An 18022-nucleotide genomic window follows, 5' to 3' on the forward strand; every position below is an offset into this window, starting at 1 on the left:
ATCAGAACAGAAAAGGCAAAAGTCGTCTATGGGTTTTTCCTCAGCCTAATTATTATTTCACTTCAAATGACATTTTCTGATACTCAAGTGGGAAGCTATGTTTCAGCAGTGTGCAGAGCTTATATGAATACACTTGGTATATTTTTTTGGAAGCATTTACCTTGGCAGGGTCCGAAGCTGTGATGATCCAGGTGCAGTTAGCATTGTTGTCATATTGTACTGGAAAGTTTGGGGAGGTGATGATACCACTAAAGCCACGGAGCTGACCGCCACACATAGGAGCTGAAAGAAGAGAGAGAGACAGTACATTAAAGAGCGAATCATAAAGTTTGACTTTTCAGAGAGTGAAACAACATCTCATTTATGGGAGAAAAAAAAATAAAGAAAAAGACCACTTCAGCAACAATATCACAGTAACAGTTCTCTGAACATATAGTTTATCTACAGAGGGTTTTTTAGGGGCTAAATGTGTTCAGATGTGTTCTCTTGCTGCCAGACACAAAACTATGTAACATGTCAAATACTTATAATAACTGCAAATCTATAATTCAACTGAATGAATTAAGAATTAACAACAAGAATACAAGGCTGTTTTACACTGATTTTCAGCTCCATCTATTGAAATGTCTTTTTTGTCAGATAGAACATGTTGACAAAATATTAAATAATTATTTTCTATTTAATCACAAGTCCATTGTCTGCAGTAGCAGAATAGAACAAACTTAAAACAAGGGAAACTATGTATTAAACAATTTATTTAATATTTTCTGTGACAAAGCCGACACATCATTGTTTATTCATATATTTCTGTAAACAATTGTTTTGTAGGTTTTTGTGTAAATAACACCACTAATGGTATAAGGAATTTATTTATTTATTTATTTAATAAAATATCTGAAATGCTTTATCTCAAGAAACAGTGAAGTTCATTTCAATACCACAACATCAGTCTGAAGAGTAAACCTAAAAAGAAAAGCAAGACGACTGCAAACACTTAAATTCAACAGACAGACTCACAAGAACAGTTTTTCTAGATATCACTCATACTAATACCCTATCCATACCACTTTCAAAGGTTGAGATTGGCTTGTGGGCCTGCAGACGAAATGCAACAAAGTCTTAAATTACAAAAAAAAAAAAAAAAAAAAAAAAAAAAAAAAAAAAAAAAAAACGCACACATATAAAGGCTTAGCCTTCGGCTGCAGTCAATATTTCGCACTTGATTATTGTTACCTCTCACGGGTTGTTGGTTTTGATTGGACCGGCGTGTGACCCGAATGTTTAATGACCTTACCAATGACTTGTTGGGTGCTTGACTTTTCTGTGACTTTTTAAAGTGACACTCTTGCGGCCTCCAGGAGGACTTTAAATACTTCATTGAATGAAAGCACTTGATGTCTAATGAGAAGGGAGGGCACAGCCAGCGTGTTCGCACTAAATGAATGTTTCTGCAGGTCTGGGACCAGCTGGAGCTTTTAATGAGCTATGTCTGAGGCGAGCTCCTCAGGGCCTCCCCTGCCACACACACACACTCGCAAAGTTTCCTCAAACACTTTAAGGTGGGCTGATATTAAAGAACAAAAGTCTTTGAAAAGTTAATTAACATCAGTGCCAGCTGACCCCAATTTTCACCTTCATGACATAATGTGTGTTGTCTGCAGCTTTCTGCTTTAAAGGTTTGGGGTTTGCTAATAACACACATTCATTGACAATGTAGCATTTTTTCAATCATAATACTTATTGGGGTATAAGAAATTATTTGAGAAGAAAGAAAGGTAGAAGTATGGGAGGGAAGGAGGGTGGGTGGGTGGAAAGAAAGAAAGAAAGAAGAGTTGTTACTATTAACTAATTGCTTATTAGCATGCATATTACTAGCATATTGGCTGTTTATTAGTACTTATTCCATAAAGCACATATTTTGCATGATCATATTCTACATCCCTAAATGCTTCCCAATACCTAAACTTACCAACTACCTTACTTACTATTAATAAGCAGTAATTACAAGTTGATTGAGGCAAAACTCGTAGTTAGTAAATAGTTAATAGTAAGAATTGGACCTTAAAATAAAGTGTGACTGATCAAAATAATCATTAGAAAACATTGTGTAGAAGTTCTTATTTGGTTGTGACACATGCTTTACTGCAACATTCTGGAAATTTTAATAATGGTTTTAAAAATAAAACAAAACCATTCGATCACAATCTAAAGCCCCTTTCACACTGCAGTTCCGGAAAATATACGGGTAATGTGTCCCGGCAATTGTTCCCGGGTCGCTGATTTTGCCCCTTTCACACTGCCAGTGATTACCCGGGATATGTGCGTGCGTTCACACAAAACCCGTAAAGGTCTCGTGAAAACACGTGGTATCAGGGTGTGACGTGTAATGTACGAGTCGAAAATGCTAGGCACGTTAACTTTCACTTAAGCTGGCGAACGATCTCAGCTTCAGTGCGGAAAGTGAGGAACTAACTGATCTCTGCTTCATTACAGTTTGCACATATTTGTTTCGTCGCGAACGTTGCTCTGCCTTCAAAACACCTGGTAAAAGAGTTGCGCGTTAACGTGCGTCATCACTACGACACACCCCTTTCGGCATTAGTTCTGGCTTTTGTTCACACAGTGGTCATTCCAGGACTGAACCCGGCAATGTTACTAGGTCCCCAACCCAGGATCAATACCGGAATCAATCCCGGGACGTGTTTGCGTTCACACAGAAGATGACCTGGCAATGTTCCGGCAATTTTCCGGGTCCAGCGTGCAGTGTGAAAAGGGCTTAGGTTGTTATTAGATTGTCATAAAAAAATAAAAATAAAAACACTGTCAAAGCTCTTATTTTAGTTAAGTTCTTATTCGGCTGTCATGCAAAATAACGCCCCTGCAATGTTCTAGAAATGTTAGTTTAGGGTTATAAAAATAAAACCTACAATGGATACGCTGAGACTTGGTCTCAAGGAACGTGGTCCCAAGGATGTTTGGAAAATGTTGAAGGCACTGCAGGGACTGTAACTCAAACTGAATCAGTCCAAGTTTACATAAGTTGTAAGTGCAGAGCTGCAATAAGATAATTATTTCAAGTTCACCCTATTCAGGCTGAATTTGATCAAATTAGGTTCAGGCTAATAGTTCCAAGACTCTGGATTTCTCAATGCACATTTCAGGTTTCAGATGCAAAACTTATGGTAGAGTTAATAAAATACTGGGAAGTTTACATTTTTAAGTTTACAGGGATTCATTCCAAAGAGTTACTTTAAGCCACTGGACAAACAATCAGCATTAAATGGCCGTTAAGACTTCAATTTTCTACAAACAAAACTCACTGCTCATGATATATTTTGTATTTCAGGTTCTATTAAGGTTTGAAGTTTGATTTGATTTCTAAATAGCCAATAAAAAAGACACAAATGTATTTTATAGATTTCTTGTGCAAGTCCTTCATCCTTTAAAATCCTGCAAATCACGGAAACATTTCTACACACACATAGAGAGAGAGAACCTCAAGGGCACTATTATTATTGGACTTTTTATGCTTGTAATTATGTATTTAGCGACAATGATTTATGAGCGCTTTTTCTGTGGCGCCATTACTAATTATTCTTATGATTCAGATTTTCCTGGAGCATGCAATTAAAATGGACTGGTTTTGAATAATGGCCTGGCATTTACAGTGTTAAATCAATGAAACAAGACAAATAATCATTCTCTACATTAGTGGTGAAAAGGAGCAAGTGATAAAGAAATGGGTTCTGGGGAGCGATAGCTAAATATCAACCCTTTTCACATGAGTAATGGTGCTGATAAGGGAACTTGGTCTATCTGGCGATTCCGACAGTTTCCCAATTCCAGTTCCATTTTCCCTCTTTCCACAACCCCACAGTGATGTGCCAAAAACTGATAGTTAAATAATCAAAATCAAAGGCATCTGGTGCAATACATCACAAAGCTGTCTAACTAACTTTCTCCCGAAAATTGTCAAGCCTGAGGGGTCCACGGTGGCAAAGGCCACTGGTGGTGTTGGAGAGGGGTTATGTAACTCTAATGAAAGACTAATAGTCCACAGCTGGCCAAATAGCGCAGGAGAAATTAATCGATATGAAGCCAACCCTTTACGCGTGTGAGCGTGTTGGTGTACATGCTACAGCCTAAATGTTCCGAAGAGTATATTAAAATGGATTATTACTTAAATATGACATTGCAACTAAAAAACTCTCTTTCATAACACAAGTAGCTCTTATCTCTGTTTGGGTAAGACGTAAGTGCATAATAACAAAAGCACATTCTGTATTGTGAAGTCAGTTTTTGTTAATTTAAGACCCTTTTTTTTTATAAAATAAATAACATTCATAATAATCATTATGCAGATGCCCACACCACCGTTTGGAGTCAGTAAGATATCTATCTATCTATCTATCTATCTATCTATCTATCTATCTATATATATATCTATATATATATATATATATATATATATATATATATATATATATATATATATAATATATATATATATATATATATATATATATATATAATATTTTATTTTATTTTATTTTTGTTTTTTTTCCAACTTTGAACCACATTGTATATTCTCTTCAGGTACCATACCACTGACAGGCTTTGCTGCATGTAGTTAAGATACTTGGTGTTGGTACCACAACTAAATGCCAGACAAACACTTCAATTTACGGTGCAAGGCAAAGGTGGCGGTATGGTGGACAGCATCTCTCTGGGGATGTGACAGTTGCTACAGGAATGAAGTCCTGGGGGCTGTCCTAGCCAATCAAAGTCAGAAATTAAGCAAGGCTCAATAAAGTAATTAATCTGAGCCTGGTGAGGCTAAATAAGCTGATTACTGGCTGAGCGATACCATCTCTTCCTCCTTTGGAAATCTGCTTTAGAGATCTGTTGTCATCCTCTCCATTTCCTCGCTCTCATCTCTTGCTTTTTTTCCGTCATTGTCCTCTTTCATTGTCAGGTCATTAATCAAGGCCCTTTAACTCTGCAGAGATACACTAAGATTTCAAATAATTCAGCCATTTGTTAAACAAAAGGGCTTAAATCTACTGTGATCGATTTGATTGTTGTAAATATGGCATGAGACTGGTAGGGCACACCAGTGGGGTTATTTTACATTAGTTCATTTAGTTAAAAGGGTTCAGTTTGTTCTGATGAGGACATGGATAAAATCATGCATACTGTTAGGATATATATATATACAGTTGTGCTCATAAGTTTACATACCCCTTGAAGAATATGCAAAATGGTAAGAATTTTCACAAAATAAGAGGGATCATGAAAATGCATAATAATGCATCGTGTTTCCTTCTTGAGCACCAGTAAATGTTTTGACCTTTTGTAATTGTTTTGTATGAGTTCCTCAATTGTCCTCAGTGTGAAAAGATGGATCTCAAAATCATACAGTCACTGCTGGAAAGCGGTGAAATATGCAGAAGATGCTGAAAAACCAAAGAATGTGCAGGAGCTGAAGGATTTTTCTGCAGAAGAACAGGCAGTTGAACTGTTCAGGACCAACAAGGGACTCATAAACAACTATCACTAAACATAAAAACAGTCGTAGATCAAATAGGTAATACAGGAAATGTATTAATATTATTGGTTTTGTAGGGTTTTTAATGGTTTTGATTTTTGTTAATTTTTGTAATTTTTTTGTTTTTTTTGTTTTATATATATATATATATATATATATATATATATATATATATATATATATAGTATATATATATATATATATATAATATATATAAAACATCTGTTCTGTGAAATAACTTATTCAAGACAGTACTAAATTAAAAATAACATTCAATTTTCATGATCCCTCTTATTTTGTGAAAATTATTAACATTTTGCATATTCTTTAAATAGTATGTAAACTTATGAACACAAGTGTATATATATTCCGGGGTGGGGGGGGGGAGGGGGGTGACATACCTCTGCAGATAGGCCGGTCATCACTCCAGCCAACATAACTGTCTGTAACTCGCAGGCAGGTGATGCTTTTAGACCCCTGAAGCTCATATCCTTCATCACAAGAAAAGTGCACAGTAGCACCCCGCCTGGAAGAGGAAAACATCTATAAATTCTACATTATGTACATTATATACAGTCAATCAGTCATTATGGAAAAATAAATCTTGACAGAGTAATCAGGCCCCCGATGTGGAAGTTTGTTTTGCGATAATGACTGGCCGGCTGTACATTATTCTATTTATTGCACGGCTTCTTAGCAAAAAGATAAATAAATGGACAATAATATTGATATTAGTTGAAATTATTGCATTTTGTGAGAAAGAATGCAACCACAGCGTGTTATGAGAGACATGAAACTAGCACAGAAGATCAGTGGCCAGGGATAATGATCAGTTATGCAATTTATCAGTCATTGTATGCAGATATCTGACTGTAGAAAGGTGCAACTGATGAATCAGATTCAGTTCCATTACATAAATAATTCTATTCATCTCCTTTGGAAAAGAAAGCAAGGGGGGCAACATCATCATCTATCATTTCCCTGAATTCTTTTCCAACTGTGCAAAATGCTGATGTCAGATGACTCAAGCCCTTCACAGCAGTTCCTAACCTCTCACATGTGAGCTGGTATCTGTTCATGGCTAAATCAAATAGCATGTCAGCATAAATACCGCCATCTCCAGCCGGCATCAGTGGTCCTGTCTGATCTTAGTAATGGACAGCCTTTGGGAAACTGTGATGTGAGCTTCCAGATGCATCGCTGTGCCGCTTCCATTACCTAGCTGTTGATGAAGGGGTGCTCAGGTAGCTGGAGCTAAGAACATTCCAGTGAAAAAGTTTCGATTCTCTTTCACTTCCCCGCTGCGACTGCCCTGAGTGCTAGTGAGTGTAAAACGGATTGTCCTCATTTGTCTGTGTTAGAATCCTCTGGGGCGCTGCCATTTACCCTGTGGGGGGACGCTGACAGCCTAACTTGCACCACAGGCCTCTCTGTAGCAGCAATGTGCTTGTAAATGACACTACTATTGCTCTGTCCCCACTCAATTAAATAGGCCCGGACCTCTTGTCTCATTTTCAATCTCTTTCCCTCTCTGTTCTCTTTTTCAATCATAAATGATGGTTCACATTCCACTTGCTGTCTCTCCCGGGTCATTCCTACTGCCCCCTTCAATTTATGTCTTAATATATTGAATGAAACAATAAATTCACAATGTTTATTGATGAAAATCATATTAGTTATTTTTTTTTTTTTTCTGTTATTAGAATACCACAATTAAGTGTATAAAGCATTGCATTTTTAATTATTTTACTAATATAGTTTAGGTTGCCATTTTTCCATGTCTTAACTTCTCACAAAATCCAGGTGTAATTTGTTTATTTATTTTTTAATTGTATATTTGTTTTTTGTTTTTTTTTTTTGTTTGTTTTTTATTTCCCCATATATCTTTAATATGGTATCTTAGAAATATTGTTTTAACTGAATCAATTTAAAGGTTTTTCCTCTAACCTCAATATCTTTCTATACTGTTAAAGGGACAGTTTTTATTTATTTTTTTATGGAACATAAAATATGAATAATGTTCCCACAAAGGTTCCCACTGACTTTCATTCTATTTTTGTCCATACAATGAAAGTCAATGGGAACCAAAAACTGTTAGGTTACAAACATATCTTCTTTATGTTTCAGAGAAGAAAGTCAGTCATACAGGTTTGAAACGATATGAGGGTGGATAAATGATGACAGAATTTTCATTTTTGGCAGGTTATATCTGTCAGTATTATGGACCTGTTTTGCCCGTTTCTGTTGTGTTTCCTTATTTGGTCATGTTCCTATTCTTGTTGTCTCATTATTAGTTGATTACCCGCACCTGTCTGTCCCTCGTTAGGTTCAGTATAAAAGTGTAGTCTGTCTCATGTTTCCTTGTCGGGTCTTGAAAGTCTTCCTTGTGCTTTGTGTCGCCCTGTTGGATTATTAAAGACTCTCGTTTTGTGAAATCTCCTCGTCTTCTCCTTCCCTTGCTCCAGCGGATCGTGACAATATCATTATTAATATTATTATTATTATGCATTTATGTATGTATTTGTTTGTTTGGTAATACCCCTTTAACCAAAGAGAAATCCCTAATGACATCATTCTCCAGAAAGTGACAATTTTAGTTGGAAAACAACAACACAAATGTCAGTACATATTATTAAATATGATATTAAAAATTATTAAAATATTTCATGAATTCTGTAATATTTTGTATTGGTGTGTCTCAATTAAAGTCACTCCACCATTCATCCCCACTGGTAAATGAATAAATTAAAACAGCAAATTATATTAACATTTTAATGCATAAGGTACTGAATAACCTTCCTTTCTTTCTTTCCATCTCTGTCTCTCACTCTTTCTGTTCTCTCTCTCTCCTTCCCCTCTTGTTGTGGCTTTGGGAGCCCACAGCCCATGTTTATGCTGATCAAATATCCTCCCTAAGCCCTTAAAAGGGCAGTGAGAAATTAAACAGGTGCCCACCTCCTGCATCTCTTGCCATTCATCATCCTGGCATTACAAACTCTAAATTAACTGAACTCCCCTTCCCTCTCTCCTCCGTGTCCTCTCAGTGGATTATTTGAATAAGTAATCCATAAACTCATTTCTCACCTGAAATCAGAGCCTTTTCTTTTGCCCCTCTCTGGGATTCCTGGGTCTGGACACATGTTGTGTCCTTGCGCCACCCCCATCTGCGATACTGCAAAAGACAAAACAGAGGAAAAAAGTTGGTTTTCACTGGGGTACCCCATCCAACAGCTGGGCAGGATAAGGGTACCCCCACTTTCCATTTTCTTCTTTAACATGGATGTCATTAAATATCAACACATGTATTAAATGTTTATATTTTTATTCATCCTGACTTAACATTTATGAGGTTTATTCATCTGGTGACAAATATTGCTTTTGAGTGAACAGTTTAAGTTAAACACTTGGTGTATAACAGGGTTTCCCAAACTTTATTTATTTTTTTATGTTTTGGTCAGTTGAACACCTTTGACATAGAGTTAATATTTCAATAACCTAATGACACATCTGTATGTTCATAGTTTTCTGATGATGGTTAATGGACAAATAACATGTAGGTAAAAATATTTAATTGTTTCAAGTGTTTTATTTTGTTCATAGTTATATTTAAATGAATTATTTACTTTTACAAATTAGGTCTTCACTCTGAGCATTTTTGTTATTTAATTTTATTATAATTCATGGACTTATTATATGATGTAGATGTACACTGTATCCATTTTTATTATTCATAATAACCTAATTGAGGCCAATTAAGTGCAACAATTTAATATGAATTCATAGTTTATTGCTATTGTGACATCCCTTCAATTCAAAATATAGGCCTATACATAATTCATGCAATTATATAGTGCAATTCAGATGTGCATATTTTAATGGGTTAACTGAATAATCATTATTTAACTTAATTGTCAAAATTCATACATTTTCAGAGTATATTCATTTAGTGAACAGAATAATTATTTTATTTTATGCCATTCTTTTAAAAATTATAAAAGCAATACAAATATTACATTTGACCTATTCAGGAGAAAATAAATGAATAAATAAATAAATATGACAGTGAGGATAAGTTTACTCCAAGGAGCTTCTTGACCCAGGTAGGGTGTCATTATACCCTTTTTTCATAATTTTCAATTTTGTGCTATATGAGCTAAATTATCAAATGTTTCCATATACGTCCCTTAATATTAAACCAAAAGATGCATTATCATCTTGTACTTACTAAACCTATTAAAGCACACTGTTCTTAATGAACATCTTATTCTATTTTTGTTGGTAGGAGGGAAAAAAAAGGCCAAATTTTGCCTGAAATGTAAGACCTGACCTACTGCATAAAAGCAGTATCACACTTGCAACTGTGCAGTTGGTCTGAACATCAGCATGGATTTACCTTGTTAAGAGAGCGAGGCTATCTGTAAATGTATTTGAATGTCTACACAGCCTTCCCAGGAGGTTTATTGAATGAACAAAAGAATCAATCAGTCCTCCCAAGAATGCCAAGATATTTTCAGACATCATTAAGCGAGCACAAAATTTTCCCTTGCATCAGAACACACAAGCTCATCCAGCCCTGCAGGAAGTGGATATGACACACGGGGTCAAGGAGGTTAGACACGGCCTCACTTTCTGCAATAGGTACCTAGGAGGCAGGAGAGGATAGTAGAGGGAAAACCTGAAGTGACACATGTTGATTCCTGCAGGAAGTGGATATGACACGTTAGAGGTCGGACTCCCAATCGAAGGGTTGTGATTCGAGTCTCCGTGCCGGCAGGAATTGTGGGTGGGGGGAGTGCATGTACAGTTCTCTCTCCACCTTCAATACCACGACTTAGGTGCCCTTGAGCAAGGCATCGAACCCCCAACTGCTCCCCGGGGCGCCGCAGCATAAAATGGCTGCCCACTGCTCCGGGTGTGTGTTCACAGTGTGTGTGTTGTGTTTCACTGCTCTGTGTGTGTGCACTTCGGATGGGTTAAATGCAGAGCACTAATTCTGAGTATGGGTCACCATACTTGGCTGAATGTCACGTCACTTTTTTGTTTAGGTACCTAGGAGGCAGGAGAGGATAGTAGAGGGAAAACCTGAAGTGACACATGAAAGGCCAAACTTGTCAGCGCTTCCGTTGAGACACTGCCGGCTACGGTGATGGTACTGGGATCTCTGATGACACCCTCAATGGGCACAAGCTCACATGGACAGGCTGACATTTTCTCACAATGATGCAGAGGTAATAGAAATGTAAATAAAGATGGCATAACAGAAGAAAGCAGGCTGAAGAAGCCTCTCAGCACACAGTGCAATTACCCCTCCTCGATAAGCTGTTTCTTTCTCTGTTTGCCAACAATGGAAACGGTAACTTATCTTCCCTCCCCTTTGTCCTTAGGGAGAAAAAATAGCTCCATTTGCTTAGAATAAAGATAATGTTAATGTTCAAGGTTTTGTGCTTGTGCCGAGTGTGAGGACATGCTTCAAGTATGCCATTGCTTTCACCAAAGAGTGGACAACGGAATCAACATGCTGAATGCTTAAAAAAACCTTGAAAATTCATCAGGAAAATGCAAGAAATCTTTGGCTTTAAATTGTTATATATTTAAGGTCAGCTAAGATTTCATAGTTGTAAATGTTTTGCTTCGGTTCAATCGTACTTGACATGAATAACACAAAAGGGACATATTCCTAAATCAACCTTCCTATCAACCAAACACAGGACCAATAAATACACTACTGTAAATATATATTTTTCTAATATTTTTATATAAAAATACTGTGAAACTGTTATATTGTGAAATATTACAATTTAATGCTGCATTTATTTGATCAATTATGTGAATTATTATTTAATTCATTCCTGTGATGGCATTGATGTATTTTTTTTATTTTTTATTGTGTTTTTAGTGTGATATAATCAAAAATCAAAAACACATTCTAATACTCTGAATTTAGAAATCATTCTAATATACTAATTTGGTTTCTAAGAAACATTTCATAAGGTGTGCGGCTTATTTTTATATATTTAGAAACCAATATGTTGTTTTTTTTTTTTTTTTTTTTTTATTTTCAGCTAAATTAATGTAGTACATACTGTTATCATTATATAAAATTAATCATAAATTGAGATATTGCATTCCTGTAGCTCAAGAGTAGATCTTCATGGTAGCAATGCCAAGGTCAAGGGTTCAACTCCCAGGGGATGCATGAACTGATAATGTATACCTTGTAGGCAAATGTAAATCACTTTGGATAAAAGCATCTGCCAAGAGGATGAATGTAAACGTAAAGTTGATGTAAATGGAAAGGTTGACTTACAAACTGATATCTTGCTGTGGTTATCTTTACTTGGCAGCATCTTCACCCCTCTGGACTTCAGTTCTGTCATCTTCTTTACTGGAAGTCAAAAAAATTATAACATTTTTATTTGAAAGCAGGAAAGATTAGGAAAAGCCGAAAAAAACTATAATCACTGGCCAGATGCTTGCTAGGCATTACAAATCATGAACCGCATTGTAATTACAATTACAGTCTTTCAAAGAAGCTGTCACTCTTGTGCAAAAAAGCCTATTCTGTGTGAACAAAGCGCAGCATGTTTGTTGAAAAAGCGACAAAATAATGCCAGCACGCATTAGTATGCACACACACACACACACGCACACACACACACACACACACACACACACACACACACACACACACACACACACACACACAGAGTCATTGTTTTCTGCTACGCTGTCTCTAAGCTTCAGCACTTGAATTCTTTCAAAAGAAAATCTGCATTTAGGTAAGCATTTGTAATGGAGATATTTACCATTCACAATCAGCTGCTTTAATTAAAATCCAACATATTGATTAAATAATATTTGCAACTACTTTAAAGGTGAAGAGAGTAATTTCTTTTTTTCTATTTTTTATCAACTGAATGGCAAAATCAATTATTTAAAACAGGTTGGAACAAGTATTTTCTTTGCCTGTCAAACTAAAAGATGTACAGCATGCAAATACATATTTATGTACTTTATTTATTTTTAAATGTATTGATTTATTTTCATTTATTTATGAGGGGTCTCAATGTCCAGATCTGCAGAACATACAGATGATAATATATATAAAAAATCAATGTCCAGATCTGCAGAACATACAGAAGTATTTTTTGCTAATAAAAAAAGACAAAAAGTATGTTGCGTATTATAAATCAACATTTTGCTATTATTGGCTCTGTAAGACTGTTTGTCTTTCTCTTAAATCGCTTTACCCTCTCTCTCCATACCTAATCTCCAACAGAGTTGAAAAAAGATTGTGAGGAAGTGAAGTAGTTTGTTATGTAAAGAGTGTCTTCTCATCAGATGTTACTCATTCCAGAGCATTTCACTAAAGGTTGGAAAGAGTAAGGCAGGTAAAATCAAGTAGAGAGGTCAGTGGGAAATCTAATTAAGAGCGTAGCACCCCGTTCTCTCTTCCTGATACTCTAAAAGTATTTATTTATCAAACTCCAGCCCTGTAATCCTACCCCATCGCTCTGATCTGCTTATGGAGGAGGTGAAATACCTGCAGATTCCCGTAGCTGAGCTGACTAATCCCGCTCCTCTGCTCATCTCCTCTGAGTGCTGACCTTTGAACTTAAGTGTGATGAGAGTGCCGCTTGTAGTGCAGCTGGTGTGTGTCAGTGTGTGTGTGTGTGTGTGTGTGTGTTTATATATCTCTACATGTCAGGAGTTGGGGGTAGTCATGACCTTTAACTGACTTAATAACACTTAACCAAGATGATTCAAATAATATGACTTTAATTCTAACTGCAGACAGGGGAAAACTCTGCAGGGCGCATGATAACTACTGAGAGCAAAGCGTTGCAGTAAACCTACAGTCTACAATCTCTGCACTTTTTTGCAGGTATGATAACTACTGAGAGCAAACCGTTGCAGTAAACCTGATTTAATAAAAACAGTAAAATGTGTTAACACTCACGCTCTAATGCAAGTTTATTTATTTTTTTTTTTTTTTTTTTCTTAATTTTCTTTATTTTATTCTTTCTTTATTTATTTGGTAAAGAAAAATCAAACTGATCAAAAGTGACCGGAAAGACATTTATCATGATACATACGATTTATGTTTTTATAAGATTTATTAACTTAAATAAATCCTGACAGTTTCTAAACAAGCAAAGGAAGCTTAAATGTTTTCTGGAATTTTATAAAAGAGCAAAAAAAGGGGGAGCAAATGTTTTTTAGAGTATTATTACTAATAATATATTTCTAGAAAAGAAAAAGGAAGGGCAGCTGTTTTGTTTTCTAGTATTATTATTATTATAATATTTATAAAAAATGTCAGAACAATTGACATTGACGACTGGAGTAATGGCTGCTGAAATTTCAGCTTTGCCATCTGTAGGATCATTTGACATTGACTATTTGTTTGATGTATGTTTATTTTTTAGATTTGCAATAATGGGAGACTAAAATAAGGAATCACAAACTTGCAAAGGTCTGTATGCTGTTAAGAATGTGTTGTAAATAAAGGCCAGCACACATCAAGCTTTCTCCTTTCCCTTTCTCCATCTCTCCCCTTTCAGTCTGTTCAGTCTTTTCCCAGATGTTTTTGACAGCCAGAACCCCTGAGCTGTTTCTGTCTTGTTACATAAAGGCACCAGTCCCACGACAGCCCATCTCTTACCTTGATACTGAGCACTGAAGCCTTTCAGTTTGTGGTTTCCATCGGATGTGAAGTGGAGTCTCAGCCAGTTCTTGCTGCTGATGATGGGTGATGGCAGGTTTGGACCAGTAAACCTGTAATATTGAAGAGAAGACAGGATTTATTGAGTGTAGTTCACTTTCTTCTCTCTTTCTCTGTAGAACACTAAAGGAAAGCATGCAACTACAAAGAACCAAGGCTTTCAAGCTTCAACAAAGCACCATATAAGTGGTCCATGTGACTCATGCGCTATATTCCAAGAAATCTGAAGCCATTCAATAACTTATTGTGAAGAACAGACCAGACAGAAGGTCCTTTTTCAAAGCTTGAAAGCTTTAGGCCCCATTCACTGTAATTACATCAAGCAACCATCACAGTCCTCAGAACTTCTCCTGTTGTGTTTTTACAGAAGAAACACAGTCATTAAGGTTTAAAACCACAAGAGGGTGAGTAAATGATTATAGAACTTAATTTTGGAGTAAACTATTGTTTTAACATAGAGAAGAGGAAAGAAAAACATTTCAAGTACAAGCATATTTCACAACCACATGAAGTCGAACAATTTAACACTGTGCAAGTAAACCAACAGCACATCAATAAAACAAACATAAAACAACCCAGTTTCAAAGTAATTAGCATATAATCATCCACATGTGAAAAAAAGCAAATTAACATTTGTATATATATTTCTCCCCTCTGTATGATTTGCTCAATAACAACCCACCTGCCCTATGCTTAGATGTACCAATGCTCAGGTCTTGGGATTGTCAGAATTAGTGTTAATTACTCAGATAAGACAGACACAGTAGGACAGCTTCTTTATTGTAGAGAGCATTAATCGCGTAAGCTGAGAAGAAAACAGAAAGTTGTCTGCCTAAGAAACATAAGCTTATTCTTGCCGTATTTTCCAAATGTCAGATTTGGCTCAATAGGCTCTACAAAGAGAAAGAAAGACAGACCTGAAGAGGGAGGGGGAGACAAAGAAACAGATGTATAGGGAGGAATGAACAGTTTTTGAGAGCTTAGTCCAGGATATCTGATGCAATAAAATATTTTTTAACTTCTTCATCTCAGAACGACCAAGCCCACCAGCACAGAGTGAAGGGGATAAAAATGGGTCTGAGTCACTAGCATTATAGCTCTATTCGCAGACGAAATCATTAACATTTAAACAACTGCATGGAATATGTGTGCCTGCTGCTATGACGTAATGGCTTAGACATTTTGTTTTGTGGAAGATTGTGATTTTTAATATATTTTACTCACAAGCCATTGATAACACAAAACAGCTTGTGAGATACAAACCACCAATGTAATGGCTCAAATTATTAGTATTATTTGGCAAGGAAACTAAGAAACATGCAGACCTTGATTAGATGAAAACCAATGGATTTTATTTTATTTTATTTTTTTTTTAATTATCTGCATAATCTTATGTAAATCATAACTCAATGTCATAGAAACATATGTTAGAAAAGTAATTTCTGGCAATTGCAAATACAGCACATTATAGTCACTCGTCACTTCAGGTTCACGATCAGCAACTGTTTACATCCACATTGAAGCTAAATACGATTGCCAGTCTGAATAAGGGAGTGCTAACATTCCCTTGTCTATGTGCTTTTAGTTAATGTCTATTAGTTTTGAAGAGATCTATATGCTAGGTCTACTCCTAAATGCATCCTGTCTGTCACTACCTGTAAACAAACTAGCCATTTTCAACTCATTAAGAAAAAAAAAATGGCCTAAATTAAATCTGTTCATCACATAAACCAATTGTATCTCTTCATAAAAGCTGAATTAAACTGCTTGGTTCATAATTATTGGTTTTGCAATGCTTTTATGAGGTTTTTGGATCTTCAAAGTTTTGGTTACCTGGACTTTCAATGGAGGGACAAAAACGCTTTAGATTTAATTCAAAATAGATTATTTGTGTTGCAAAGACTGACTTAAAAGTTCATCGGGTTTGGAGCGAGATATAAATGAGTGAATGGCAAAATTTTGGGTAACACAGTGTCTGGTATTACTCTAGAAAAATAAGTTAAATGGTCCAAAAAAAAATAAAATAAAAATTTGTACACTGCAATATTTCAATAAGGTTGTAATTTTGCTGTGTATACATGCCCATTACTGACTGATTCACAGTTTAAAATTCCACACACATATGACAAGACCCCATAAACCACTTTATTTACCCTACAATAGCAGCAAGGCTGAAAGCTGAAAGAGCTTTTTCATTACAGATGAGCCAAATTGAGCCACATTGTGTTTAAGATGGCAACCCAGAGAACTGGCGCAGAGCAAAACGGTTCCTTTTCAAGCACATCTCACAAGAAAATGCCATCCTTCTGACAGGCCAAGTATGTGCTTTGCCTGTTTTTCATTTTCCTGGACAACAATGACAGTGGTCGAGGAAACACAGTGAGTCTAATCGGAGTGAATAAGTGTAGCAAGAGTATATTTTCTCGAATGGCAAGCGTGTGGACCTGTTGTAGTGTTGAAGCTTGAAGCCCAAGGGTGTAATCATGGAGAATGAAGTGTACCACAGTGCTACTGATGCACCGGTGCCTGTCATAATGCTGTGATGCTAAAGCAGCAGGGAATCACATAGTTCTATTTTAACACACATTAGCGCAGTTGGGGCTCATTAACTGAAACAGGCCCAGTGCTCTCATGGGACATAGGAACAAGACTGACAGAACATCTCCATCAGTCGTCTAGGGGATTGACCAGCTCGCTGAAACTTCAAGAGAAGGACGTATTATTAGGATTTACAGCTATGGTCATCAACTTGACATGAACCTCCACCCTAAAACAGTTGACAGTTAAACCGTGAAACCCCATGTAATGTTAAAACCATCTTCACAATAACTGATGGGCATGAAGATGGGGAGAACAAGATTAATGCCCTCCACAGAATCAATCACCTACAGGGCCACCTTTACTGAAACTAGTTTTCATCCTCTCAAGCACATTATTTATTTATTTATGACTAACAATCCCCCCCCCATCACCCCCCCCCCAACCCACCATTCTCTAACCCCTTCTTCCTTTGAGGCCTGCCAGAATAATGGAAGTAGCGTTGACTTCTGACTACATGTCACATGACATTAGACTTGATTTACAATGGCAACCACTGGACAGATTAAGTGAGTCTCTGTGCAGATTGCATCTTTTATTGCGTTATTGCCAGCTTTTGTTCCGATATAGAGATCCCGCTCTGGAACAGGTGGATTTACATGGGTCACATCGAGCTTCTGTTTTCACACATTAGGATGGATTCACATCTCTCTGCTATTCATCTATAATTCATTACTTTTCTCATTCACCCTATTCACTTTCTGAGAGCAAGATCTCAAGATATTTTCCACAATAAAAATATTTTAGCATTGTTTGAACAGTCATTTTCGCTGTATAGAACTATGATTTGTAAGATGGCTGCAGAAGCTTTGTTCAAATATTAAATACACTCTTCATAATCATATTTTAAAATGAGTGTGTTGACTGATCCTTGGCCAAGACTTTTTTCTACCACAGGAAAAGGATCTTTTGCATAATTACCTCCAATTAAACCAAAGCTGAGGAAAACATGTCAGCATGTTTAAATCTTGCCAGATTATACTAAAACAAACAGAATTCTCACAAAGTGAAGCTTCACTGCAGAAGTCGAGAAAAAGACTGTAAGTGTGCTAATATATATATATATATATATATAATAAAAATATTGTAGAAATATCACACACAGAAGTGTACAAAAAATGTGTGTGTACTGTATGTATGTGTGTATATAT

General features: G+C 36.2%; 1 protein-coding gene across 2 annotated transcripts in view; it reads right to left on the bottom strand.

The window, feature by feature from the left end:
• LOC109107572 (CUB and sushi domain-containing protein 2-like) overlaps positions 1–18022 on the bottom strand; it is a 273002-nt gene that overhangs the window by 121863 nt on the left and 133117 nt on the right. For both annotated transcript variants that reach the window (XM_042776949.1, XM_042776948.1), the window contains exons 6-10: positions 14214–14326; positions 11856–11933; positions 8633–8720; positions 5950–6074; positions 161–282 (exon numbers count right to left, since the gene is read on the bottom strand). In XM_042776949.1, coding sequence (XP_042632883.1) covers positions 161–282; positions 5950–6074; positions 8633–8720; positions 11856–11933; positions 14214–14326 — 526 coding nt within the window. The remainder of the gene's footprint in view (positions 1–160; positions 283–5949; positions 6075–8632; positions 8721–11855; positions 11934–14213; positions 14327–18022) is intronic.

Source organism: Cyprinus carpio, chromosome A19, assembly GCF_018340385.1.
Source record: "Cyprinus carpio isolate SPL01 chromosome A19, ASM1834038v1, whole genome shotgun sequence".
Taxonomy (NCBI): Eukaryota; Metazoa; Chordata; class Actinopteri; order Cypriniformes; family Cyprinidae; genus Cyprinus; species Cyprinus carpio.